The sequence below is a fragment of the Prinia subflava genome, chromosome 5, assembly GCF_021018805.1.
Source record: "Prinia subflava isolate CZ2003 ecotype Zambia chromosome 5, Cam_Psub_1.2, whole genome shotgun sequence".
Classification (NCBI taxonomy): Eukaryota; Metazoa; Chordata; class Aves; order Passeriformes; family Cisticolidae; genus Prinia; species Prinia subflava.
Genome location: NC_086251.1, coordinates 2597599 through 2624844, shown reverse-complemented (window position 1 = coordinate 2624844; position 27246 = coordinate 2597599). Strand labels below are relative to the sequence as shown.

The window sequence follows — 27246 nt, the reverse complement described above, 5'->3', positions numbered from 1 at the left end:
CTCTCTCTCCCTCTCTCTCTATCTCTCTCTATCTCTCTCTCTCTCTCTATATATATATATATCTATCTATATATCTCTATCTATCTATCTCTCTATATATATCTGTATCATCTATATCTATATCATCTATATCTATATCTATACAATAATCCATTATGCTGCCCTGCAATGCTGTGCCACAGCAGCGTTTTGCACAGCCAGGGAAAGGACACTCTTTCCTGGCAGAATCACCACCCCTCTCCACCACAAACACCCTCACTTATGCTATTTCTACCACACATCCTTTCAGAAAAAATTGTCCTCATTTGTGAATTAACAGTACTGAAGAGAAGTTACTGACATCATCCAGTGCCTTTTTCTTCCCCCTCTAGGAATAAAATGATCTGACAGTGCTCACCCTGCACTAAAGAACACATGCACTGTCTTTAAAGATCTGCATCCAAATTCTAACTGCCAGCACCCAAAAACATAATGAATAATGAACAAACAACAACAAAACGCTTTGGAGAAAATGTGGTTTGGTTTTGTGGGTTTTTTTTTTTTTTGTTTTGGCTTACTGTTAAAATAGTTGGGGTCACAAATGCCCAACAGACTCTCCAGAATTTGCTTGGCTGGAACCCAATCATCATTTCTATATCTTCACAGAATCTTTGCAAGCCTGTAAACAGCAAATGGAGAAGAAATTAGGTGTGAAAGGAACCAGCTGCAGTCTGCCACAGAGCTCTGGTGCCTTCCTTTGTGCCTGACTACAAAAACAAACTCCAGCTTTGTGTTTGCAAACTTCCCTGGAGGATCTCACCACGCAGTAAAAAATGGGACTAAGAGCGTGGGCACCATTCCAATGAAATATTTCCTCCTTAAGGATTAAAGCAATTCAGCTTTTACATTGAGATTTGGTGTTTGGTGTGTTTTGTGTTAAAGCACTAATAATATATACCAGGCAGCTGCAATTATTTGTCTATTTGTTTTATTTCTCTGTGAAGACCAGCCTTATTAATATCTGTATTCCTGCTTCAGCACAGGGAATATTTGAGCTTCTCTGTGCCTGCTACAGGACTGGATTACAGCTGTACCCCCTGGCACTGAAACTGATGGTGTCCTGTTCTTTTCCACCTGATGCATAAATGATATTAAAAATTCCTAGAGAGCACCTGTAAATATTTTAAATTAGATTCAATGTTGCCTGAACAAAAAGATCAAATGATACGTCCATTTTTCATATTATTGTATTGATTGCATCTGTGAAGTGACTTGAGTTAATAAAAGATGCAAGGTTGAAAAATGGCATTTCAGCCACTCTGCAGCTCCTCCCTGGCCATGCCATGGCAAAGGAAAAGGTGTGTTGGTCAGCAGCTGCTATTCCCTGGTGGTTACTGATAAATTAGAGATTAGTAATTTCATTATTAGTAATTCATCCAAAAGTTATAAAAAAACCAAACCAATCCAAACTAAAATTGATTCCAGCTTTCCTAATCATACTAAGAAGAAAGAGGTCTGAGCTCATCTGTCACACAAATGTTAAAAACTTGGGCCAACTCTGTCTGAATTTTGCAAAGCATTATTCTGCAGCATTTTTCTAACTTGCACGATGGAGGGAAGGGTTAAATACTGGAGAAAAGGTGCTGAGTAAGGGCAGAAATACTTGTAACAGAAGCAATAAACTACTTTATTTCTTACTGTACAGAGCCAGCTGCTGAGAAGGGATAATCCCCAGGCTTGATCCACCTAGTTTGGGAGTCTTTTTGTTGATATCAAGATGAAATAAATCTATCCAACTGGTTGTTCTAAGAGTCAAGAAGGTAAAAACCAGCACTGGGTGATGATGCAGAGCCCTCTGCTGCAGCCTGGGGATGTGGGGCAGCCCTTAAGGGCCAGCTCAGGCAGGCAGCAGGGGAGGAAAAAGCTGAGGAACCCTGCCATGATAAGGAACTGAGAAGAAAAATAGAGAAATTAAATGGGAGAATGGCTCTGCAAGGACTGTATTGAGGGAAAAGGGGAAAAATTAAAATCTGCAGTGGATGTAAGCTCAGAAAACTGAGCCAAGGTGACTCGGGTCACTTTTTTTCCCTGTAACTGTAATTTCCCTCTTTTTCTCTTTTACTGACTATCACAAATGTTCCCCTTCAGAAAGCATCTTCTCTGTAAAATACATGTAATTTTTATGACCCATGGAATCACTGTACTTCAGCACCACTCTGACTGATTGGGCCCTCCTCTATTTTGTAACAGAAGTTTGTATGTCTGGACAAAATGCAGCCTCCAAGGACATCGTGCGATGGACCTGAAAGGAGATTTTGGCTGCAATTGCAAGATTTGCCCCTGTGTTTTATTTACCTGCAGGGAGTGTGAGGGAAATGCTCCCACAGCAGCCACCCCTGTGCTGTGCTGGGAGCAGAGCTGTCCTAAACTGATTGCAGCAGCACAGGGTGCAGGCTGATGGCTATTTCCACGAGGTTTAAATCTCATTTATAGTGTCTACCTCAGCAACACTTGCTGCTGCAAAGAAAGGATCCCTAACTGGATCATTACCAGGGGTTCCTGCCTCCAAAATTCATGCTAGCTTCATGTAAACCTGCACAGATTTGTTCAAAACTCCCATTTAAAAAACAGAAAAAAAGAAGTTCTCTTTTGGAATGGTCAGTAGATATTCACAGTTCAAGGCACTCTCAAATATTAGCAATTAAGGTATCAAAAAATGCCAACAGGTAGAAGGATTACACCTTATTTATCTCTTTCCAGTGAAAGTTCCACAGCAAAAAAATGCAAAGGATGTTTTGTTTGTTGGGTTTTTTTTCCCCAGATCTTAGTAAATCTGGTCTCCCTCTCAGATCCATCAGCCTGCTAAGTAACTCTGGGAAATAAACAACACATGATATTCCATATCTGATTTTTCCCTCTCTGAAGTAGAATGATGCATTCTGAAGTGCTAAGATATTAAATCCATTCAAAGGGAGACTGCAAACCTGGCCAGACAACTACTTCACTATTCCGCTCCAGATAAAATGTACAAAATTACTGATGTTTTCTACAAATACACAGCAGCAGTTTCCACCCACTCTGACAACAAACCTTCTGGAAAACAGTAAAAAAACAGATCTGGAAGGAGCATGAATAAAGTTACCATCAGGTGCTCTCAGTTTCCAGCAGTGTCTCACTCAAACACAGGGATTTGTGTCTTTAGCTTCATGCTACAAAATGCAACAGTGGGAATTATGCTGATGTTTAAATTAACACCCCCACCTCTAAGCTGTTCTTTACTAATCATTCATCATAAATAAAGAACTGGAGAATAAACCTCTACACCAGCATTGTAAATAAAAAGTGAATTTGATTGGATTATGGGGCACAGACTCTGCTGAAAAATCAGTGATTCCAAGGGAACAACCACGTGTGTCTCTCTTTAATTTCGAAATCTCAGCAAGCTCAGCAAGCAGAACATGTAACCAGAACTAAAGACAAATTTATCTCCTCATAAAAGCACCTGCCACTGTTGTGCCAGCCTGCTTGCCATGAAGAGTACAAGTACACAGAGAAAGGTGTCAGTGGAGTGTGAAACAGCAGTCGGCAGACCTTGAAAATATATTATGCCAATTTTAAGCACTGCTTGAAGGAATATAACCCGAGCAGCAGCTTGGCTTGTATGTACAACACACAAATCACAAATGTACAAGATGCATTTCTGTCAGCAGTCCTCACAAAAGTAGCTGTAGCACAGTAAAAGTAGCTCTGGTACATTAGTCAAACAGGCAATGATTTTAATGGAAGTATTTCCTTTTTAATTTAATAGCAAGGAAGCTCCTTAGCCTAGCAAAACGTTAATTCCAGGGAACAGTCTTTGAAATAGATTATCGCATTATTATTAATATTTTTTAATTATTATGATGAAATATCATTATATTTGAAATAGATTATAAGGCTTCACCAACATCTGTTGATGAACAACCAGTTGTACAGAAGGCATAGAAAGAATGATTTGTGATTTGTCAGATTTTTTCCACATCTGATTACACTACAGTAACATCTAACTAAAAACCCCTTCACCTCTATTCAGGACCTTCCTTTGCAGAGCTATTGTTATTTCTGATTACACTAAAGTAACATCTAACTAAAAACCCCTTCCCCTCTATTCAGGTCCTTCCTTTGCAGAGCTATTGTTATTTCTGTATTGTTTTATGCTATTCATAAATGTTAATATTTTAAGGGATACTGGGATTGCTGGGCAAAGCAGAGGCTGGCCAGAGCAGTTTTTCCCTCCAAACCTAATAAAACGTAATTCCACAAAGGCTGGTTTGCAGTGCTTCTGCCACACAGCGTTCAGAGGAGGAACAGAGCCAGCTCCTGTTCACTATTTACCTTCATGCTTATTGAAAATCATGCAGAGCAAAGGAATTTTACAGATTTAAGCAGTTTTTAAAATACTAAAAATAATTTAAACACAGGATTTTTCTCTTTCCCACTGTTAGCAATGGCTTTAAGGAGGGCAATCTTTGGCACAGACCAGGTGATGCCATCAATGCTGGTGTGGAAACATCTAGTACAGCCTTGTTCAGGCAAGCTGTCAGCAAAGTGAGGAGCAGAAGGAAGGCAAAAAAAATCCACAGCAAGACCTAAACTCTTCTGAAGCCTCCCCACTCCTCACCTCCTATGAAATTGTATTGATTTTAGAGAAGCTGGGTTTCATTTCACTTCTAAACCAGCTCTAATTGAGTTACTTACATTCCAGGGACACAAAAAATAGCCAAGAATTTTGATCAACCAAAACATGACTGGCTAAGTCAACTTTTCTGTCTGTATTTTGAATTTTTCCATCACATTCTGTAAGATTTCCTCACTAAGTCATGTCTGGCTTAGCAGCCCATCTCTAAGGCACACTCACTGTGTGATGTCAGTGGAGGTTAAAATACACTGCTGAGTTTCCACAAAATTAGAGAAAACAAGGGAGGGCTGACTCCCTGTCCTGTCTTTAACATTTATTTCTTGAGCAAGAGTGCTAAATTCTGCATGATTTGAAACCTGTGGCATATTTTAGAGCCCTTCTGTTACAGAGGGGACTCCCCAACACAGGCAGATAGAATTATTCAGAGAAAAGGCCCCCAAAATCAGGGGCTGCACAAGCTCATAGAGCAGAACAACTTGGGGTTTTTATGCCCAGCTGATTAAGCTGTGTCATTCATTCCTGTCCACAGCAACAGCACGAACACCCTCACACCCCAGACATCAATTAATCACCTGGGATGTGGGAATTTCACATTCCCAAGAATCAGTCTCCTGGAAACACTGGGCAGGTTTGGGAGCACATCAGCAGCTGGTGGCAATTGTTGGAGCTACAGCAGCTTTGTGGTCATTGGGCTGTCCTGCTCTGGCTGAGGATCTTCCTCACAACTTAATGCACATCAACTGGGATCAGCACAGCTTCTCTGAGAAGCTTCTGGAAGCTTCCTCTGTGTCTGGCAGAGGCAATCCCAGCTGGCTCCAGGAAGGACCCAGCGCTGGCCAAGGCCAAGGCACCCAGTGATGGGAGTGATGCCTCTGGTAACAGAGTCAAGAAGGAGAAAAAGGAGTTGTTTGTGCAGAAGTAATTGCAGCCAGAGAAGGGCAGGGTGAGAATCTGTGAGGGGAACAGCCCTGCAGAGCCCCAGCTGAGGGCAAAAGGAGGGCAGGAGGTGCTGCAGGTCCCTGCAGCACGTGGAGGGCACAGGGGTGCACAGATCCACCTGCAGCCCCTGGAGGGGCCACAGCAGAGCAGGGAGGCCCAAAGGAGCCTGTGAACCCCTGTGGGAAGCCCAGGCTGGAGCAGGGTCCTGGCAGGGACCTGCAGGCCCATGGAGAGAGGAGCCATGCTGGAGCAGGGTCCTGGCAGGACCTGTGACCCTGGGGGACACCCCATGGAAGAGTGGCCCACGTTACACTCATGGAGAGCTGCTGCTCACGAGCTGGGCTCACACGAGAGCAGCTCATGCAGCACTGTCTCTGTGGGAATAAGCCCACCCTGCAGCAGGGGAATGCTCCTGTCCTGAGCAGCAGCTGTGAGGAGCAGGCCAGAATCCCCATTCCCCATCTCCCTGCCCTTCTGTGGGGAGGAGATGGAGCTGGGCAGGGAGGGGTGGGGGAGAGGTGTTCTCAAGATTTATTTTCTATCTCATTATCCTGTTCTGTTTTTTTTTATTGACAAATGCAGTTAATATCCCCAAACTGGCTCTGTTTTGCCCACGTGGTATTGGCTGACCCATCTGTCCCTGTCCCTATCTCAGCCCATGGATGTTTGCTGTATTTTCTTCCCCCTGCCCAGTTGCAGGAGGCAGTGGCAGAGCAGCTCTGGTGGGTGCCTGGCACCCGCCCAGTGCCACCCACTGCAAATACAAAGACATCTCTGTTGCCTCAGGAGGTCTCTGTCCCTACAACTGCTGAAGTACAAAAGCACCCCTGGAAATGTGTCCCCGAATGTTTGGTCTATTCTCACACCCATATCTTTGAGCTATTGGTGGAAATTCCTGTATTCAAAGACAACCTCAAGTCCTATCATGCTCCTGTCCAAAATATGAGAATTTTGAGGCTTTTTACTACAAAGAAAAAATCACTCCTCTCCTTAAGAATTGCACTTTATCATTTGTTAATTATTGCTTGGACACAGGCTGCCCAAACCCAACATTTTTTTCTTACCGTAGATGTAGGAAACTCCAACCAGCTCGAAGATGGCAATAATGACCAGAGAGTAAGAGGCTGCATACGTGTCCACGAGCTGTAGCATGTACATTCCACCCTGAGGGAAGAAAGAAAAAGGATTACTGGTGGCATTGAGGCAGGCAGACTGGGGAGGAACAGGACCCAAGGAAGCAGCCAAACATGGACTGGACACGGGCTCATGCTGCACTATAGCTTCTTTGTGGGTTTTTTATCTTCTTTTCCTGTGTTAAAGCCAGGATTAAATGCTCAGGAAATGCCATTTTTGTGTTTGGACTCAGATGTTTATTAATTCTTATCTATGGTACAGTCTCACCAGCTGTGAGTTCTAGCTAACAAAATGAGGAAGGACTGTGTCTCTAACTCTTTCCAAAGCCTTTTAAGCACAAATAAACCAACTGTGAGATGATACCTGGAATATTTTTACTTCTAACCCAATACCCAACCACCCATGGCATGCAGTGACGACTTTCCTACCCAATTACAAAACACCACCCAGACCCATGAAGGAGAAGGTGAGAAAGAAGGACTGGCCTCTGCCCTGAAACCTCCATCTTGCTTTATAGATATATTACTGTATTCTAAACCCTTAAACTCAGACTTTTTCACCCTGTCATATCACACACTCCTATTCAAAGCCCACAGCCACAATCCCAGTGCTGTCACTCAATTTTGGAGCCTTCTCCACAGCCTCAGGTCAATGCAGTGTTTGCTTGGGGGTCAGTGCCTGTTAACACAGAAAACCTAAAATTCTCAGCTTCCAGGGTTCCAACACTTCTTCCTTCTGGCTGAATGAACACCAAATCCAACAAGAAAAAAGCAGAGGGTACACCTGATTCTGCTAGCTAACACAGCCTGGGGAGACTTTGAACTCACTCCTTTGAGATTAAGGACTGAACTGTGATCAGACCTTCCACCTGCACTGTCTCCACTGTCAAAAAAGACATATGTCAAAAAAAAGCACGTCAAAAACAAAATCACCACTGGAAGCAGAACTACCATAATAATGAGCCCAGTTCATCTTTTTGGAAAGGGTTTAATATCCTGTCTGCATGATGGAGTTAAGCAGCATAATTCGAGTGAATAAAAAGCTGAATCCCTCCTGGGCTTTAGAACAGCAAAGTTGGGCTAGGAGGTGATGAGGCAAGGGGGAAGAAAAGAAAGGAAAAAGCAGGGGGAAAAGATGGATAAAATATGAAGATTTTGGGTATCTCATCTTGAAATTATATATAATGCTGAAAGTATTAGTGAAGAAGACACTGAAATTTATCAGTAGTGGATGGGAATTTCAGTATTAACTCCACAGTTTGCCCAGACCATCAGTGTGTGTCTAATCTCAGAGGAAAGGCACTCAAAACAGGTGTGCATATTTATATAACATTCAGAGTTGGGTGGGGTTTTTTTCCCTTATTCATAGAATGTGTTGGGTTGGAAGAAACCTTAAAGATTATTTCATTCCAACCCCCCTGCCATGGGCAGGGACACCTTCCACTATCCCAGAGTGCTCCAAGTCCTGTCCAGCCTGGCCTTGGACACTTCCAGGGATCCAGGGGCAGCCACAGCTTCTTTGCCAGGGCCTCACCACCCTCACAGGGGAGGATTTCTTCCTAATATCTGATCTAACCCTGCCCTCTGTCACTGTGGGTTGAACATTTAATTTCTATTACTATTTTGGACATGTCTGGCTAGAGAAAATTTTAAAGGCGTGATTCTCAGAAAAGATTTGAACAGCAAAGTCTTTTAGGGATATCTCAGTCGGAGCATCCATTAAATTATTATTATTATTATTGAAATAAGGCTTTCACACCCACATGGCAGAATTCAGCTGAAGCTTTTGCAGCCTGTGCAGGAGGAGGGCAGCCTTAGAGGGGGGCTGGGGGCAGGCAGTGATGTCCATGAGCAGTGTCAGTACCTGAGTGATCATAGGAAATCCCATGATGAAGAAGGACACGCAGCACCCGAGGGTGAAGAGGGCTTTGTGTGTCCTTAAGTACTTGGGGAACTCGTCTGACACAGAGGTCACGATGGTCTCGATGGTGGCAAACTGGAAAACAGAAAAAGGGCTCATTTCAGTGCACACAGAGGGGTCCAGCTGGATAAAACAGTGTAACAGAGTATTGTGAGTGCTGGGTGTTAAATGCTCAGATGGCAGCACCAAAACTCTGTGGTGGCAGAGACAGACACAACACTCAGAGAGCTTTGGGAAAATCTCACAAGGCTTTAAGCATCAGCTCCTGGTGATCTAAAAGTCTCTCTGATCTTTTCTGTGCAGCCTCCCATGGGCAGCTCCACACAGCTCTGGCTCTTTTTCTGCTTCTTCTCTCTTCCTTCTGCAGTTCCAGCTGGCTCCTTCCTGTCCCCAGCACGGCCACCTCACCCTGGCTGTCCCCTGGACAAGCTCTGACCCTTCCTGTCCCCAGCACGGCCACCTCACCCTGGCTGTCCCCTGGACAAGCTCTGACCCTTCCTGTCCCCAGCATGGCCACCTCACCCTGGCTGTCCCCTGGACAAGCTCTGACCCTTCCTGTCCCCAGCACGGCCACCTCACCCTGGCTGTCCCCTGGACAAGGTCTCCCCCTCTCTGTCCCTTGCCTCCCTCCTGTCCCCCCCTCCTCACAGCAGGGCCAGCAGACCCCAGCTGACCCCACCCAGCCCAGTCACTCTTTAGCACCCCCAGAGCTGGCAGGGCCAGGCTGTTCCACTCCTGAGGAATGAACACAGCTGCAATAGCTCAGAGCCAGGAGTGCCCTCAGCACTGTCTCCCCACTCTGCCAAAATGATTTCAGCACTGATGGCCTTGCTTCATCCCTCTATTTTCATCATCTCTGCCCTCATGGGAAATGGCAATCATTTGCATGGTCCTCCAAACAAACAAACAGGAAAATCAAAAGGAAAAGAACAGGACGCAAAAGCAGTTCTTACCATCGTGTCTAATCCAAGAGTTAGAAGCATCAAGAAGAAAATTATAGCCCAGAAGGGAGAGAGGGGCAGCCTGGTTAAGGCTTCTGGGTAAACCACAAAAGCAATCCCAGGACCTAGAAATAAATAAATAACAGTTATCAGATTCCATCTTTCTTATTTACAGAAAGGCTTAAGCATTACAGAGTTTAGCCTGACCTGATTAGCTTCTATTTACACTGTAAATTTCAAATCACATATTTACTCCAACTTTCCAAGATGAGTATTTGACCAGTGTACCAACAAATTGACCCAAATTTTTTAAAAACCAGCAAAAATTGCACACTGCAGCCATGTTTGTGTCCTGCTCTGTGATGAAATTCCTGCCACTTCCTGCCAATTAGCAAACACCCATGGCACACATCCACACCTCAGTGCCACAACATGAGTGGAAATGCAAATTGTCTTCAACTCATTGCCACGCTGTTAAATGTGGGGAGAATATAAAACATGCCCAGACCTGATACCAGACAGAAGATAAGAACTACGGTGAATCTAAAAAACCCACAAGAAAACCTGAAACAATGCAGAGAAATAAGGAGCCTTGAGCCAGGGATTTTCAGGAATCTTAAAACCAAAATCAGGAATTTTCAGCCATCTTAAAACCAAAATCTGGAAATTTCAGGAGTCTTAAAACCTAGATCAGGAATTTCCCAATCTTTTTGGTTTGTATTTTTTACATTAGGCTTTAATTTCTATTCAGCACAAAGAAAAGGTGTTTTTGTGAGCGCTCAGATGTGCCTGGGAGCAAAGGTGGCAGCAGGACAGCAGGTGGCACTTCTTCCCCGTTTATCCTCGAAGGGATGCCCATTGAAGGGCTCTGGAGATGCTTCCTGCTCTGTACATGACTCAGTAAGCGCTGCTGCCTTTAAGATTTGCTGCAAAAAATGACTTTTTTGGATGTAGAACTACTGTTGTATTTACACACACCTCTTTCCTTCCTTCTCTTACCACACAAGTGATCGGGAGGCCTGAACTAAAATCTTGGCTTCGCAGGGCACCTTCTCCTGTACAGGAATGTGCACACCGGTTTGAAGCCATCTCTTCCACCTCCAACACCCCTGCCAGCACTGGTGACAGGGCTGGAAGTGCCACGGGGTGCCTGCCCAGGCAAGGACACCCCAGAGAGCCCTACCTTGGTCTGCCACGGCCTCGATGTTCACTTTGAGCTCGTTTGCCATGAAGCCGATGACGGAGAAGATGACAAAGCCTGCGAAGATGCTGGTGGCACTGTTGGTGCACGTGACTATCAAGGTGTCCCTGCAAAGAAAACACCAGAGACTGTTGGCATGCACACCAGGAAGGGCTCCACGTATTTCAGGGGCTTCTCCTGAGCACACACAGCCTGTGGGGATGCTGGTGAAGGCACAATTTTGTACCCATCAGGTGTATTTGGTGCTGATCAGAGAGCAGAGAAGTCTGTACAGCACCACCAGGAATCAGGGCTGCAGGCTTCCATCACCCCTGTGCTCCTCCATCACCATGTGCTTCCTGTATTTAACTCAAAAAAAGAGCCAAAATAATTTTAATTGCTGTTTGTACCTCTTAATAATGACGTGTGCTGTGCAAGCACATCTGCTCTTGGCCTCTCTGAAGAGGAGAGGCAGGCATGGTGACATGATTTATGACACATTTTTTAACTCTCTGCCTCATGAGGACTTCTGCTCTCCTCATTAGGTGTGGACTAACCACTGATGTCCAAGCTGGGTGATTTTTGCCTCATCTTTCTTGTGCTCATACACAAAATTCTCTGTACATTGCAGAGCTGGCCCAAGCACCTTCCTCTTTGCAGGGGGAGGATTCCTTGGTGCATCTTTTCATGGTTGTTATTGCCAAGGGAATCTCAAGATATCCATGGCTGAATGTCTTACCAGGCTGGACATGCCAAGGCTTGAGAGCAAACCAACCCTCAGGAGCTCCATCCATAGTTATTGCATTTTTACGAAGTGTTTTGGAACAACATGAGCGTCCAGAGAAATTTCCCATAAACTACTACATCTTTAGAAAAACAGGTTGCTCACTTGGAATGTTTAGGGATTTTATGTTGGCCAGAATTACTTATTCCTACTGCTGTGGGGGTTTTTTAAATTTTTTTGTTTGGTTTTTTTGTTTGTTTGTTTTGTTTTGTCAGGAGCAGAATGAAGTGCAACTTCAGAAGCTGTCACAGAGCCTCACTGAACTGGCAGATTTCTAGAATTCCCAACAGAGCATGTCTCAACAGGAATGATTAATTCTTTGGGTCTACAGAAACAAAATGACAATGTGCTGTTTGGGATCATCATGTGTTAACCTTCTTCCAAAGCCTAGATAGGTTGAAATATTTCAAGTATTCATTATGGAGTAAATTTAATTAAATTTACTCCAATTATAATTTTTTGACTGTTTAAAATTAGTGTGTAACTGAAAGTACAACTGCTGTATTAAAATGTAATGGGTATAAAAACTGTAAAAGAAAATAGTCATGCTTCATTTCAGTTCAAGACTGTGTTCTAAAATTAAAAATATTAGGAGTAACTAAGCTTCTCTAATTATTTCTACTTCTCCCATATCCCTCCCTAGCACAGGTAAAGCATGCATTTGCTATTAGAACTGTAATATTTTTATACTTCGTTAGCATGTATTCCCTTCAAAGTTTCCATTAACATCTTCCAAACTCCACAAAACATTGTTAAATTAATACAGAAAGATAGCATGATGCTTCTTCCTTTTTTCCTCTCTGATATTTGGATTTTAATTATTAACTTAAAAAAAAAAAGAAAGCTCAGGAATAGTTTTTTCAAAAATAGGACCCAAAGGATTGCTGGGTGGGAGTTACTGTGTGTTAGCTTTCATCCATATTCTGGGACAGTTTCATTAAATTCCTTTTGAGCACTACTAAAAATGGTTTGGAAACCATTTTTCTAACCAAAAATGGTTTGAAAACCTGCTTTCAGTGATTTCAGATAAGAGTGGTTTTAAATTTCACGGCATTAAATAACTTTGTACATGTAAAACCACAGTAATAAAAGAAAAGAAAGAGCCTTTAGGAGATGTAAGAAACACATAAATGCAAGCTGCACTCTGCTCAAGGGCTGTCCTTCAGCAGAGCTGCCAGGTGATTCTGTTCCACTGCTCACAGCCCCTGGCACACCCCAGACTGCCCTTCAGCCTCAGCCTCCTCATCCTGAAAATGGGCAGCCAGCAGGAATTTAATGAGCCTAAATGCCCATCTTGGGACTAGTAAATGAGAACCTGGGGAGAGGAGAAAATAGACAAAACCAAATATGGTTAAATGCAAACAAAACACACACACATACACAAAATAATAAAGGAAATAGAAGAGAGGAAAGGAGAAAATATATACAAGAGGGGTAAAAAAAAGGGGGGGAAAAAGGACAAGGGGGGGAAAAGGACAAAAGGAGGGGGAAAAGGACAAAAGGGGGGGGAAGGACAAAAGGGGGGGAAAGGACAAAAGGGGGGGAAAGGACAAAAGGGGGGGGAAAAGGACAAAAGGGGGGGAAAAGGACAAAAGGGGGGGGGAAGGACAAGGGGGGAAAAAGGACAAAAGGGGGGGAAGGACAAAAGGGGGGAAAAAAGACAAAAGGGGGGGAAAAAAGACAAAAGGGGGGGAAAAAAGACAAAAGGGGGGGAAAAAAGACAAGAGATGGGGCTCTTTTACAAACCAGATTTCTGTAAGATGAAGGAGAACTGGTTTTGGACAAACCTGTTTAATAAAACACATGCATTTCACTCTTACCCACCTGTAGCAGTTATTGTGGAATTTGTTGTATGAAGAGAGGGTAATGAGACCTCCCCACGCTGCAGATAAGGAGAAGAAAATCTGAGTGGCAGCATCCTTCCAAACCTAAGCAGGAAAGAAGACAGCATCAGCTTCAGGAAAGAGTGTCAGACCAATGGATGTCAAGAGAACATTTAAAAGCAAATTCCTGCCATGAAACACAGCAGCCCCATTTGATAAGGAGCACTGTTCTTGTCGAGCCCATTTAAGAGGACAATATAAACCTTGCTGTACATGCAAGACACAAATACAAAATCTATCTTCTTTAATATACATCTGTTGAAACAAAAATTCAGATACATTCAGAAACAAAAAAAAAAGCAAACCAAGAGGGGAAAACCTGCACCAGATACTGATGTTTTACTGCCAGTGACCCTAAATAATACTTCACCCGTGTAGGATGAAGAGCAAGTTTCCACAGATGACAACACACATGGAAAATGCAGCAGACCCCAAGGGATCTGTGGGATTTCTTTCTTCCCCCCAGCAGCTCTAAGTGTGGTTTCTTGTCCCCAGCACCTCTAAGTGTGGTTTCTTCCCCCCCAGCAGCTCCAAGTGTGATTTCTTGTCTCCAGTGAATGTGGTGCAGTAGCAAACCCACCATGGCATCGATCAGCTTCTCCCACTTGGGTGTGATGAAGTACCAGATGCCATCTCCAGCTCCTGGGAGAGTGACTCCTCTGATGAGGAGGATGATGAGAACCACGTAGGGGAAGGTGGCTGTGAAGTACACAACCTGGGCAGGGAGAGGAAAGGTCACTGAGAGGGCTGCTTGGGAAAAGAGGAGAGGAGGGGAAATCCAAGTGGCACTGCTGCCTGGAGAAGGCAATTACTCAGAGCCAACAGCCAGGGGATAAACTAAGAAAACAACAGGGTTATTGCTCTGGAAATCTAAAGTTTTACAGCTCTTCTTGCTGCTGGAAACAGGAATAGCATCAATAACAACAGAGGTAAGAGCTGGAATTCTAGACAGAGAGGGGAAGAGGGTTCCTCTTTCCATCTGGAGAGGAACAATAGAAATTCAAAACACCCCTTCTGATCACTGCCCAGAGTGAACTATCACAGTTCAGTGGGAATGAGATGAGAAGTGACATTCAGTAACACTTACTTACATTTCTGTAATTTTCTTATGTATTTTCCTGTATTTAACTTTAAAAAGAAAGAAGCCTAAAGAATTGTTATTACTGTTTGTGCCTCTTAATAATTACATATCACCACACTGATAGTTATGGTCCAAATTCAAAAAAAAGAGAAGTCTGAAATGATCTAGACAGACCAAATCATCATGTCTAAATACACAACAGTGTCCCTGTGATTAATAGTTTAATAATTATCTAGGACACAGCTCTCTCTGTGGTCAAATAAAATGGTTGGATTGTGGCCAGTTAAGCTTTTACATTCGACACAAAATCATTCCAAATATTTTTCATGTTAACATCTGGATCCTAAACAAAACACAATCATAACACATTGTGGAATTGTATCATAGAATGGGTTGGACCTGAAAGATCATCTGATTCCAGCCCCTGCCATGGGCAGGGACACCTTCCCCTGGAGCAGGATGGACTTCTGAAACTGCTTCTCAAACTTTCCTTGTTGTTTCAAGAGGTGTTTCAACAAGCTGCCCTGAGGAAATTCTGTACAGTCAAGATACTGAACTGATCTCTACATAAACACAGGATTTCTACCTCTAATACCAAGGAGTCAAGATTTTTCTCTCTGACATCAGTGTCAGTATTTTTCTTGGCCACTAAGAATGAGTCATTTAGAGAAATATCCATTCCCACATCCAAACCCACATTATTATCCAGTCTCTTGCCCTTCATGAAATATTTTTTCCCATCCCACTAAGGTAAAGGGGAAAAAAAAATCTCAGTTTTCTCCTGGCACTCTGAGTCCTTGGATTTTTTTGTTAATTACCAACAGATGAAGTCAGCTTCTAGAAGCAAAGGGATGGCTTGGAACTGGAATTCTGTGAACAGCTCTAGAAAATTCATGTCTTCATTTCCACTGCCTTTACCCCAGGAAACACCTGGTTCTGTTGCTCACTCAAACATACACTGAGCTTTTTAAAAGTTCAGTTCTGATTTTAAAATAATTAACATCCTAATTTATATCAAGATTTCCCAGATTCCAGTGAAACGTGAGATGACTGCAGAATTTTTATGAACACCACAGAAAATAGGGAAGGCAGGGAAGTACCATCTGTGCCATCCCACTGCTGAGTGCAGTCTGAGAGCTCATTTTAAATTTATTGTAGATTAGAGAAAGAAATGTCAAACAAAAAATGTTTCTGTTTTGGCTAGAAAAGAAAACACAAACAGGAAAAAGGCATTTTAATTAATACCCAGTCATTTACTGAAAGTATTTTCAGTAATTCATCCCTTAAAGGAGAGTGTGAGTCCCTGAAAACCAGCACCCTGCAATCACCAACAGTGTTCTTACTTTTCCTGATGACTTGATTCCTTTAGCAAGGGAGGCATAAACAATCACCCAAGCCAGGAAAAGAGACAGTGCCAAGGGCCATCGAATCTCACCGGGATATTCAATCCCTGCTGAAATCTTCAACACAAAGTACCTAAGAGTAAGAAAAAAAAAAAAGAAAAAAAAAAAGAAAAAAAAATTAAAAATTGGAAAAAAAATTAATTACAGCAGCAATTCAGGGCAAATTCCTTTTCTGTTTTGCTTCAGTGTCCTCAGCAGTTTCTCTAGATGGTTCCAGTGGTTCTCACCATGTATAATTTTATTTCTCTGCATTGCAGCAGTAGATAAAACTGCCAGGCATGGACCAACACCCCAACTGTGCTAAGCACCACAGGAACAGAACACAAATAATCCAGTGTTTGAATTCAGCTCTCATCATTCCTGACTACAAAAATCGAGCATCATTTGCTGCCATTGACTGCTGTGTTTCTGATTTTCCAAGCCGTGATTTGTTGCCTGTTCCAGCAGATTTTACAGAAAAATCAACATTATTTCTCTGAACAAAGGTCTTACTTGAAGTATTCTTCACTGCCACTGACAAACGTTTTGTTTCCTTCCCTGGTGAAGTTCACCATGGTTAGGTTGGGGTAGGCACTCATACAGAAGGTGGAGTTCTTGATTTGGATTTTGGGGTGGTCACCAATAATGCAGGAATCTAGGAAGAAACGAGGTGGGGGAACAGAAAAATAAATGTAGAGATTTTTTGTGCAATTAGACCACACCTAATTGCTTGAACTTTTGCTCAGCTGCCGACAGCTTTTCCACAAGGTCGTTAATTTGGTTTACTTTTCCCGTTTTCACGTCATTGTGTGTTTGGGGCCGTTTGCAGAAACGGGTTTTGGTTTTTTTCGTTAAAGAGAAGGTCCTCTAACAACGAATAATTCGCTTTTAGCAGACACCCCAGGCTGCCAGCTGTAATATTCGGTTGCCTACACAGGGATTTCCTCGGTGAAAAAGAAAAAAAAAAAAAAAAGAAAAAAAGAAAAAAAGAAAAAAAAAAAAAAAAGGAAAAAAGATTGGCATTTTTCTTAGCATTTAAATTAGTAGATCTAATTTATCCTTGGTGAGGAAAGATTTAAATAAAGGCAGAGGGAAATGCCCGTGGCCGTCTCCTCCGGCATCTCCCAGGGGCGCAGCTGAGCTGCAGAAAGCTCTGGAACGGCGCCGCGGTCACAGGAGGTACCAAACCCAAAAATAATGGGATAAAAGGAGGGGACGAGCAGGGCCCGACTCACCCAGCAGGAGTTTATTCTTGTCCTTGCAGTCGGGCGTGTTCCAGGGGTTGCTGCAGGACGCCCAGGGCAGCACGGGCACGAAGGAGGCGAACAGGTAGAAGAGGGTGTAGCACAGGATGATGTTGTAATAGATGGCGATCAGCACCGAGATGATCAGCATGGCGATGCCGCAGCCTGCGGGCACGCACAGGGGGGGAGAGGAAAAAATAAAATAAAATAAAATATTAAAAAATAATTTAAAAAAATTTTAAAATTCAGGCCGGCGAAATTAAATTGTTTTGATTTAATCATTAATTTTAATCATTAACCCCGGTGCTGCAAAGCATCCTGTGGCACAGGGATGGGGATGGGGACAGGGATGGGGGCAGGGTGTGCGCAGAGCCCGGGGCCGCGCAGAGCCCGGGGCCGCGCAGAGCCCAGGACATGCGGCGGAGCCATGCAAGGGACGGGACCGTGCTCCCCAAAAGGCGCGGGCTGCGCTCACCTTGCAGGGCGGGGATGGCTTTCCACACCGACACGGGGCCCTGACTGGCGAACTGGCCCAGGGAGACTTCCAGGAAGAAAATGGGGATCCCGGCTAGAGCCAGCATCATCAGATAGGGGATGAGAAACGCACCTTGGGGAGCAGGGGGGGAGAGAAGAGAGAGCAACCTGAATCACCCCGTGGTACCGGGGACAACTCAGTCAAGACATTGTTCTATTAATTAATTTTTCGGTTTGTTATCGATCCCCGGTGCCGCCACCCTCCACCGGGCCGGAGGAAGGGCTGGGGAGGGGAGGGTGGGTGTCAGCGTTTTACATTTCCAGCGTTTTCTACGGACAGCAAATCCTCGTTATTGCTAAACGAGTATTTAACGCTTCCCACTTAGACTTTTTTTACGTGTAAAACGAAAAAAAAAAAAAAAAAAAAAAAAGAAAAGAGAAAAAAGATCACACTTTAAAAAACAGTTCTTTAAAATCGCCTCTTCCCTCAGAAAGCTGCTCTTAGGGGCTCAACAGAACTATTTTCGATTATCACAGCATCACTATCCTCTGCTGAGAGCCCTTTCGAGGACGGAAGGGGTTTAAATCCAGTAATATGCACCTAAGAACCTCTGGTAAAAAACCACCTGCAAATAAACTTCTTCTTCTTCCCCTTGTAAACTATCAAAGGCACAGCCCCTCCTGCAACTTCTCCTCTCCTCAGCCGATCGACACTGACTCTATTTCAAAGGATTCTTTTTCAGTCGCATCACGGAGGGGTTTAAAACAATTCCCCCAAGCCTCACGGAATAAGGGAGCGCCCCGGCTCGGGATCAAACATCCTCTAGTCACTATTCCCTCTCCAAAATCCCTCCTCTTTCCCCATCCCACGGGTTGCGGTCGCAGGTGGTTTGAAGGAAAGCTCTGCCTTGTAGGGAGATCTCGGCAGGGCTTTCCTGCTTTCGGAGGTGGCCATCAAAAACCAAACCATTGGTTGGCCACCCAACCAAAAAAATCCCAAAAAACCCACCCCAAAACCAAAACAACAACAACAACAAAAAAAAAAAAACCCACAAAACCCAAAAAAACCCAAACCCCCCCACCAAAAAATAACCCCACACAAACAAAAACCACCAAAAAAACCCAACAACAACAACAAAACCCACAAAAAACCCCACAAAAACCAAAAACAAAAACCCACCAAACGAGACCAGCAAAAACGAAAAAACCCAAAAAAAAAAAAAAAAGCCAAAAAAGTCCCACCAAAAAACCCAAAAAAACCCCCCCAAAAAACAACAACAAAAAAACCTTAAAAAAAAAACCACCAACAAACAACCAAAACCCCACAAAACAAAAAACAACAAACACCCACCCCAAACCCAAAACTAAGGCAAACAAACAAACCCAACCCAAGCCCCAGGCAGATGTTTCTCCACGTGTGAGATGTCTGAAGATGCCCCCGCACCTCGGCCCAGCCTGCCCGGCCATGGGGAGCCGCCGACCCCGCTCCCCTCGAGTTTCCCCCTGCCCAAAGGCAGGGAGCGGCTGAGCTGAGCCCCGTACGGTACTGCAGGTAGAGAGAGAGAGGAAAAAGCCAGCATACCTCCCCCATTCTTAAAGGCCAGGTACGGGAACCTCCAGACATTGCCCAGCCCCACTGCATAACCCACCATGGAGAGGATGAAATCCAGCTTGCTGGACCAGTTCCCGCGGGCTTTGTTTTCATCCCCCACATCGTCTTCCTAAAAAAGGGGAAAAAGGGGAAAGGGGGGGGAAAGGGGAAAAGAGGGGGAAAAAGGAGAAGGGAGGGGGAAAAAAGGGGAAAGGGGGGAAAAAGGGGGAAAGGGGGGAAAAAAGGGGAAAGGGGGGAAAAAAGGGGAAAGGGGGGAAAAAAGGGGAAAGGGGGGAAAAAAGGGGAAAGGGGGGAAAAAGGAGAAAGGGGGGGAAAAAGGAGAAAGGGGGGGAAAGGAGAAAGGGGAGGAAAAAGGAGAAAGGGGGGGAAAAAGGAGAAAGGGGGGAAAAAAGGAGAAAGGGGGGAAAAAAGGAGAAAGGGGGGAAAAAAGGAGAAAGGGGGGGGAAATGAGAAAGGGGGGAGGGAAATGAGAAAGGGGGGAGGGAAAGGAGAAAGGGGGGAGGGAAAGGAGAAAGGGGGGAGGGAAAGGAGAAAGGAAAAAGGAGGAAGGAAAAATGAGGGGGGGGGAAAAAGGAAGGTGAGCAGGGGGAGAATAGAGAGAGATGGGAAACCAGCCACTTTAGCAAACAAGCACGGCTGTGCTGCCGGCTGCACCAGAGGGAGACCCTGAGAACAGCGAGACCCTCCCGGTCCTCCTCCCCTGCAGCCGCTGCCAGGCCTCTCCTTTATCAGTAATAATAATATCAATGATAACAATAACAATAACAATAACAATAATAATAATAATAATAATAATAATAACTACACGAAAAAGGGGGTTAAAGCACGGCCCTCCACAGGGCTCTCCATGCGGTGGGTGCACCGACTCCTTCCCTGGGGGTGGGATTCCTCGGTGGCCTCTGGAGGGTCAGCACCGACAGCCGCTTCCCAGCACATCCAGGAGAGGTGAAAATGGCTTTTCCAGCAGGAGCAGCCCCCGGCGTCACCAGCCCGCTCCCGGGTGAGTGCGGGCGGGCAGGGGGACAGGGAGTGACAGGGGGACAGGGAGCGGCAGGGGGGACAGGGAGAGGCACCTTCCCGGCCTGGCACCACGGGCAGCATCCCCTGCCGGGGCCCTCTGATGGCATCGGGCTGGTTTATTCTCCCTGTTTTTGGTCACAGGGTCCTAGGCACGCAGAGCCCGGGGGTTTGGGCAGGAGGAGAAGCCTGAGGAGGGGGAGAGCGAGGCAGGCTCTGGGGCTGGGGCTGGGGACGGAGCAGAGCTCACGCTGCGGTGTGTAAGGATGCGGCAGGGCGGGTCAGAGCCGCGCTGCACCTCCGGGCACGGCTCAGGAACCCACTGCAATCACACGGGGTGCTCCTTTGTACCGCTGTTCCACCGCCAGCTCTACCTAAAACCCCCTGTACCCTTCTTCCCTCCCTCCTCCCTGCGGCACAGCCCCATCCCCGGCTCCTCTGCGCCCGATTCCAGCACTTCCACCCCAAATCCGTGCCCGGCGACCGAGACCTCCCGCGGGCTGAGGGCGAAGCTGCCCGGGGCCGACTCACCCGCTCGCCGGTGCCAGGCAGGACCGAGGTGTTGCCGTCGGTGCCCAGCACCACGGTGCTCTGGCCCAGGCTCACCCAGGCGTTGTTGTGCTCCAGCGGGCCCTTGCCGAGGCTGAGCGCGGCCGCCCCGTCCGTGCTCTGCAAGGCGGCGATCTTGCACGGAGGGATCGCGCCCTGCCCGCCCATCCCTGCGCCGGCCTTGCAGGGAAGGTTCTCCTCGGATTCCCTGGAGCTGGCTTGCACCGGGCCGCTGCTCAGCTTGCAGACCCCCACTTTGGTCCTCTCCACGTCGTTCGGCCTCGCCTCTCCCGAGGGAAGGGTTTTGCTGTCGTCCGAGAGCGAGCGGGGCAGCCTGGCCGGGGCTGGCCCAGGGGGATTCTGCGGTTCATTTTCGGGACTGGTTCTCGCAGCTCCCGCACCGTCCTTGGCTGCGGGAGCCACCGCTTCGGGATTGTTCCCAGGCTGCTTGCTCATATCCCTTTGACTGGCGTAATCCTAAAATGAGAACGTCACATATTTTACCAAAAGGAGAAGAAGGAGGGAAAAAAAAAAAAAAAAAAAAAAAAGGTTGGCACTGCGGAGGTTGTACGAATTTTCGTCCTCGTGAGGGGAACGCATGCGCCAGATAATCGGGATACGGGAATGTTGCAGAATTTCCAGGAGCTAAGGCTCGCCTGCTTGCCCTCTCATTCAGCGTTAATACTCTGGGGGGAAAAAAGAGTATGGAACACAAAAATACCCCACCCCAAAAAAAACCTCGAACAACAAACCTCAAACAAAACCCGCCAGCATCTGCAAACCCGTAATTCAAGTTTAAAGAAGTGTTTCTACGGCACTGCGCCGCCAGACCTCGTTAGGTTTCACATCACGGCTGTAGGATGCTCACTTCCCTATCACCAGTGTAGAAAGATTCTTTAATTTTACGCCCCATTTCCTTTCTGTCATTCAACAATGCACATCGACTCCTTTTTTTTTTTTTTTTTTTTTTTTTTTTTTTTTTTTTTTTTTTTTTTTTTTTTTTTTTTTTTTTTTTTAAATATATAGGAGCGAGAGACAAGCTGCCCTGTAGCCACCGGGGATGTTAAAAAACAAGTGAAATAGTGCTGGTGAGCATTTCTGAGCTGGCTGCTACGCTTCAAAGCCTGTCAGCAAGAGAGTGAAATGCAAAAAAACCCCCAAAACTTAACCACACCGCCACAGTGGGATTAATGCCACTAACAGCAGCTTTCCCCTAGCCTTGTTTCATGTTTTCGACTCACAAAACGCTAAAGATTTTATTTACGCTTCCCCTAATCATTAAATAGATTACTGGCTACACTCCCGCACTCACCTCCAGTTTAAAACCGCAGTTTAAAATGTATCTTCATTTTATACATTAGGCAATGTATAAAATTTCCGCCAGTCCAATGCTAGCTTTGCAAACACCCTTTCTTTTTCTCAGAGCCTCTCACAGAGCTCCTGGCCACCCTTTCCGCTCCAAGTTTTCCCTCCACCGCAGCCCCGCTCTGCCGGCAGCAGGGATGAAGTGTGCAGGGGCTAAAGGAGCGCGTTTTGGGGGTCCCAGCGCTGTGCCCGTCCCGCAGCATCCCCGCCCCGCCCGGCAGCACCGGGAACAGCTCCCGCTCCTCTCCCCCATCCCTCCTCGGCCCTCAGAGAGGAGATCCGGCACTCACCATGTCCGAGACAGGCGCAGAGGGAGCCGGCCGAGGGGAAAGGAGCGCTCCGAGCAGAGTAGGCTTGGCCCGGCTCCGGGCAAAGCTTTCTATACCTCCCTGGGAAAGACTGGCTTTGCGTCAGTGCATAGCAAGGTGCCCTTGGCGTGACATTTTCGTGATAGTACGAGTCGGATAAATCATTAGCCCCTGCTTTGAGGCTTTAAAGGGCCGCGGAGGAGCCGGCGCGGCCGCTGCTGTCACTCAGCTCCTGTGACTCATGTGGGGGACGGTCACCGAGAAGGAGAGAGAGCCCCAGCACGGCACAGCTTTCACCGGGGGGACACGCGAGGAACACGGACTGCTGCACCCAGGGAGGGAGAGAGATGGGGACAGACCTGCCGCTGCTGCTCCTCTCCCTCCTCCCCCTCAGCAGAGTCCAGCTGCCTTTGGAAAATCTGCATTTCTGCAGATCGCAGAGCAGGCGTTACAACAGCTCGTTTATGTACGTTGTCAATTTATAGATCCATATACATGGGTATAAAAATCAAATATATTTGAAAATTTTAATAAATAAATAAATAAATATTAAAACAATAAGAAAAAATAATAGGAAAAAAATTAAAAATAATAAAAAATAATAAAATAAGTTGAAAATAAAATAATAAAACTAATTAAACCAATAAAATAATAAAAATAAATTGAAAATAATAAAATATATATTTAAAAATAATAAAATAAAATTTAAAATAATATTAAAATAATATTAAAATAATTTTAAAATAATTTTAAAATAATTTTAAAATAAACTAATACAACTAATACAACTAATACAACTAATACATAATGATAAATAATAAAGTAATTTAAAATATCAGTTTAGTGTCTAACCACACACCCATACACGCATTGACAAGTTCACTATGTATAGAGTGCACAAATACGTTTAAGTGGTGTCTTTCTTGCTCTCGTTGCACGAAATTGCACTGCATCGTCTATTTTTTACTGTGCCTCATGGGGGAAAAGTCCAATTAAATTTAAACGATACACACAATAAAGCAAATTTCTCTCTCATCAAAGCTGTCTGAAGAGCAGTTCAGCGGGAGCAAAGATGACGGCAACAACCCTGAAGTTGCTGGCGTTCTTCCCTCACCCACCAAAGCATTTATGTTTGATTATGGGGGGGATTATTCGTCACTAAAAATCAGGTGTTAACTGAGAATCGTTTTTGCAATGAAATATTTCACACCTAATCACCTCTACTAGGTGCGATTTGCTGCTGGAGGGGCTTTCTCAGAGATTTGTGGAACACAGGATAATTTTGTTCACTCTGACCAAAGGAAAAAAAAATTCCAAAAAAAGCACATTGACGAAGCGGGATGCTCCCTACGCAACCTTCCCAGTGGTTCCAGCGTCAGCGCCGCTGCCCATCCGCACCGTGCTGGTGTCAGCTCCTCCGGAGAGGCTTTCACATTTAGCGTCAGCAGAGCGGGGCGTGCTGGGGAAGGGAGGAGGGGGCTGGACCCGGCACCTCACGCCTTTCTCCTGCGGGTTACGAGCGCTTGTTCGGGCGGACGAGGCGAATCAGAAATCCCCCGGGGCTCGGGCAGTGCTGCAGAGGCGCGGGGGGCACCAGGAGCGGCCAGCCCGGCAGGGCTCCCTCGGGCACCCGAACTCCCCGGCCACGGCCACCGAGAGCCCCACGGCAGCCGAGGGGCTGGGGCCGGCAAAGCACAGCGGGGAAAATCTGGTTTGGCCCACAGGCTCGGTCAGTGTCACATTGAGAGATGCTCGTGGCTCCCAGCAGAGCTGGCTGTGTTAACTTGGGATGTTGCCTTGGAGCACGGGGGTTGCCTGTACCATTGGTGTAGAATTCCTGTATGCACCTACGGGGATTTTTACCCTCACGCACACGCTCTGTCTGTAGATTGTGGCACTTTCCCATCCTTAAAGTCACTTTTCTGCCTCCGTTCTGCCGTGCGGAGCAGCAGCCGGCCCTCCTGGGAGGCGCCCGTGGCACGGGGGAGTGGGGCTGGATGAAATTTGGGATCCCTTCCAAACCAAGCCGTTCAGTGACTCCGTGTGCTCTCCGCGGGTCTCTTTAGGAGTCGAGGGGCTTTAGTGGTGATGGGGAGAAGCTGGTGGTGTTCTGCAGGAGCTGCAAGTGTTTTTCAGGAGCTGGCGGCGTTCTGCAGCCTTTCCTCCTCCAGGCATCCTCCCTCCGCAGAGCGATCTGCTCCTCAGCTTAGCCGTGCTGACCTCCAGTTTACCTTAACGCCTCTAAAGGCGAGGAATTGAAAGCCACGAGGCAGCAGCCCAAGGGATATTCTGGTCGGGAAGACCCCTAAATATTTTCTAGAGTCGTTGGGTTGCCTTATTTTGTTTTTCCAAAAATTGAAAACCTCGCTGCTGACGTTCTTTTCCATGCTGTAGTTTTGCTTTCTCCATCAGCAGCGAAACGTGAAATCGAAGTTTCACCCCTGGAAAAGGGAAATCGATCTCGTTTACCTTCTGAAAAGTCAGGAGCCCTTCTCTTTCCCCTGTACCCCAGGGCAAGTTGTGGGAGGGCACGGCCGGAGGCTCTCGCTGAGCACCGGGGCCAAGGATCCGCTCTTAGCCAAGAGGGAGACCCAGGGGGAATTTTGAGCCATTCTCCTTTGTCCTGCCCCGGGGCCGCACAGCCCCTGCCCTGCCTCACGCCGTTTGGGATGGGAACACGCCCTGTGCTCCAAAGTTGGGATTCACGGCTCTGTCCCGACCCAAAGCGGCTCCCTGCACTGTGGGGCTTCATCCGAACCATGTTCCTGAGCCCCTCGTCCCCGTCCCTCCCGCAGGGGAAGCACCCCCAGGCACATCGGGGTGCAGGAAAGGCAGCAGCGCGCAGCTCCCACCCAGCCCTGCCTGGGGAATCACCCACTCTGGGCGTGAGACCGTGCCCGGAGGGAGCCCCGCTCCCTTCCCAAAGGGAATGGCTGCCAGGGAGGGCAGGGGGCTGCTCCAGGGCCGGGGTCTTTCCCCGAGAAGGGAGGGCAGCGCTTCTCTCCCCCGGGACCCCCGGGACCCTGCGAGCGGAGCCTCCCCCCGGGGAAGGGCTGCCCGCCAGGCCCGCACCAGCGACTCTTAATGACTTTGTCAGCGATGAAAAATAGCGATTGATTTCTTTTTCTCCCCTCGCTGGCCATCCTTTCCTCTCCCCCTGCCCTTTTTTTTTGCAGACAAGCGACGCACGAAGGAAGGCGGCGGCGCTGGAGCCCCGGGAGAGGCTCTGGGGCTGGATCGCAGCCGGAGGTGCTCTCTGCCTCCCTCATCCCAGGCACTTCGCTGGCTTCGTGCCGCCTTCGTGCCGTGCCTCGGATGATAAAAGCCAAGTCACGACAGGAGCCAGCGGTGCCACCTCCCCACACACCCCCGAACACGCCTATGCGGCTTCAATCCCTGCGCTAAACCCCCCGCCCTGCCTTCCTTCTGACGGAGGTGGGCATTGCTGCTGGGGATGTCGAACATTTTCCTCCCTTCTGGAAAGTTTTGCTGGAAAGGGACGGAGGCAGCCGCAGCAGGGACCTGCACCCCCTTCCCCGCTGATTTCTGCACGACCCCGAGCCGCAGCCCGTGTCACCTCCACCTCCGATGTCACAGCCTGTCCCGGGACGCAGTCCCACAACACATTAATCCAGGCACCCCCAGGGGAGGGAGGTTCCCTTCTTCCCTCCTCTCCTCGGACTCTTTTTTTTGCTGTTGTTGTCGTTTTTGGGGCAGAGAAAACCCCTTCGGCTGGGGCTCTCCACAGCTATTTACACTCCTGTCTCCCTTAAACTTAAAAGGAAAATACACCAGCAAAACCACATGTCAACAAGGAAGATCTTGCCAAGGGATGCTTCACTTTCTTGCATTCCCCTTTTAATTCTATCTATATGCAAAAAATTGTGTAGCCCGAATTCCATTGCTCACTTTTCCCACACAAATAGCACAACCCCTTTCTGAAAGCAAAGATTCACCTTACTAGGTTGCAATATATTGCCTCTCTCACTTAATTATATTCAAAGAATGAAGAGACCTTAAAAATCTTTCGAGAGATAATTACTTGTTGTTTTTATCCCGTGAAATGCCTCAAGCTCATCCTGTTATTTATTAGCTCTCCTCCTGTACACTTTCCAATTGCCTGAACTCACCCAGCTCTCTGGATGGCCCCTAGATCTTCAGAGAATTGTCAAAGTCTGGTATCCTTATGGGAAAAGGAGTCAATTCCCTGAGAGGTCTAACATCTCTGGACACCAGTGTAAATAAGAGAATTAAAAGAAAGGAGTTTCAGGTGGGGGGAAAGCAGAAGCACCTGGAGGAAATTTCTGCACCACTGAGCAGCATTTTCTGCTCCTAACAGCCATTTTCCCCAGATCTACGTGTTCCTTCATTTGCCTGGACATTTGCCCTAATCACAGGGCACAATCTCAGTATAGGACATAAAAACCACAGCTTTGAACTTTCACTTAGCAATAGAATGAGTCATTTAAAAAAAAGAGCATATATTTAATGGAAAAAAAAAAAGTAAGTAGATGCTATTAGGGCTTTAAATGGATTTCCATGATTTACCTGTCAAAAATATCAAGGATATTTTTTTCTTGTCCACAGTGAAATCTAGACTTGGCTTAGCCCAGTCACTGAATTTAACACATCCCCCTCTTCAGGTAAAATTGCACCTGTCCTTACATTGCAAACATGAAAACACCACATTGAAGTTTGTGCTCCTGATCAGAAATTTGGAAAGAAAGCTTGACAAATATCACAAAATGAGAGAAAGTTGATTTTCCAAGCAGCTAT

The 27246-nt window shown here is 46.3% G+C and overlaps 1 protein-coding gene across 1 annotated transcript in view; it reads right to left on the bottom strand.

Moving 5' to 3' along the window:
* The window catches only part of SLC6A5 (solute carrier family 6 member 5), a 29321-nt gene extending 6396 nt beyond the window's left edge, over positions 1-22925 (bottom strand). The window contains exons 1-14 of the mRNA XM_063397553.1: positions 20776-22925; positions 20611-20616; positions 19202-19336; positions 17621-17752; positions 17137-17310; positions 16415-16556; positions 15863-15995; positions 14019-14153; positions 13380-13483; positions 10775-10899; positions 9604-9716; positions 8594-8725; positions 6661-6760; positions 558-658 (exon numbers count right to left, since the gene is read on the bottom strand). Of these exons, the coding sequence (XP_063253623.1) occupies positions 558-658; positions 6661-6760; positions 8594-8725; positions 9604-9716; positions 10775-10899; positions 13380-13483; positions 14019-14153; positions 15863-15995; positions 16415-16556; positions 17137-17310; positions 17621-17752; positions 19202-19336; positions 20611-20616; positions 20776-21253 (2010 nt within the window). The 5' untranslated portion in view covers positions 21254-22925. The remainder of the gene's footprint in view (positions 1-557; positions 659-6660; positions 6761-8593; positions 8726-9603; positions 9717-10774; positions 10900-13379; positions 13484-14018; positions 14154-15862; positions 15996-16414; positions 16557-17136; positions 17311-17620; positions 17753-19201; positions 19337-20610; positions 20617-20775) is intronic.
* Between the last annotated feature and the right edge of the window lie 4321 nt (positions 22926-27246).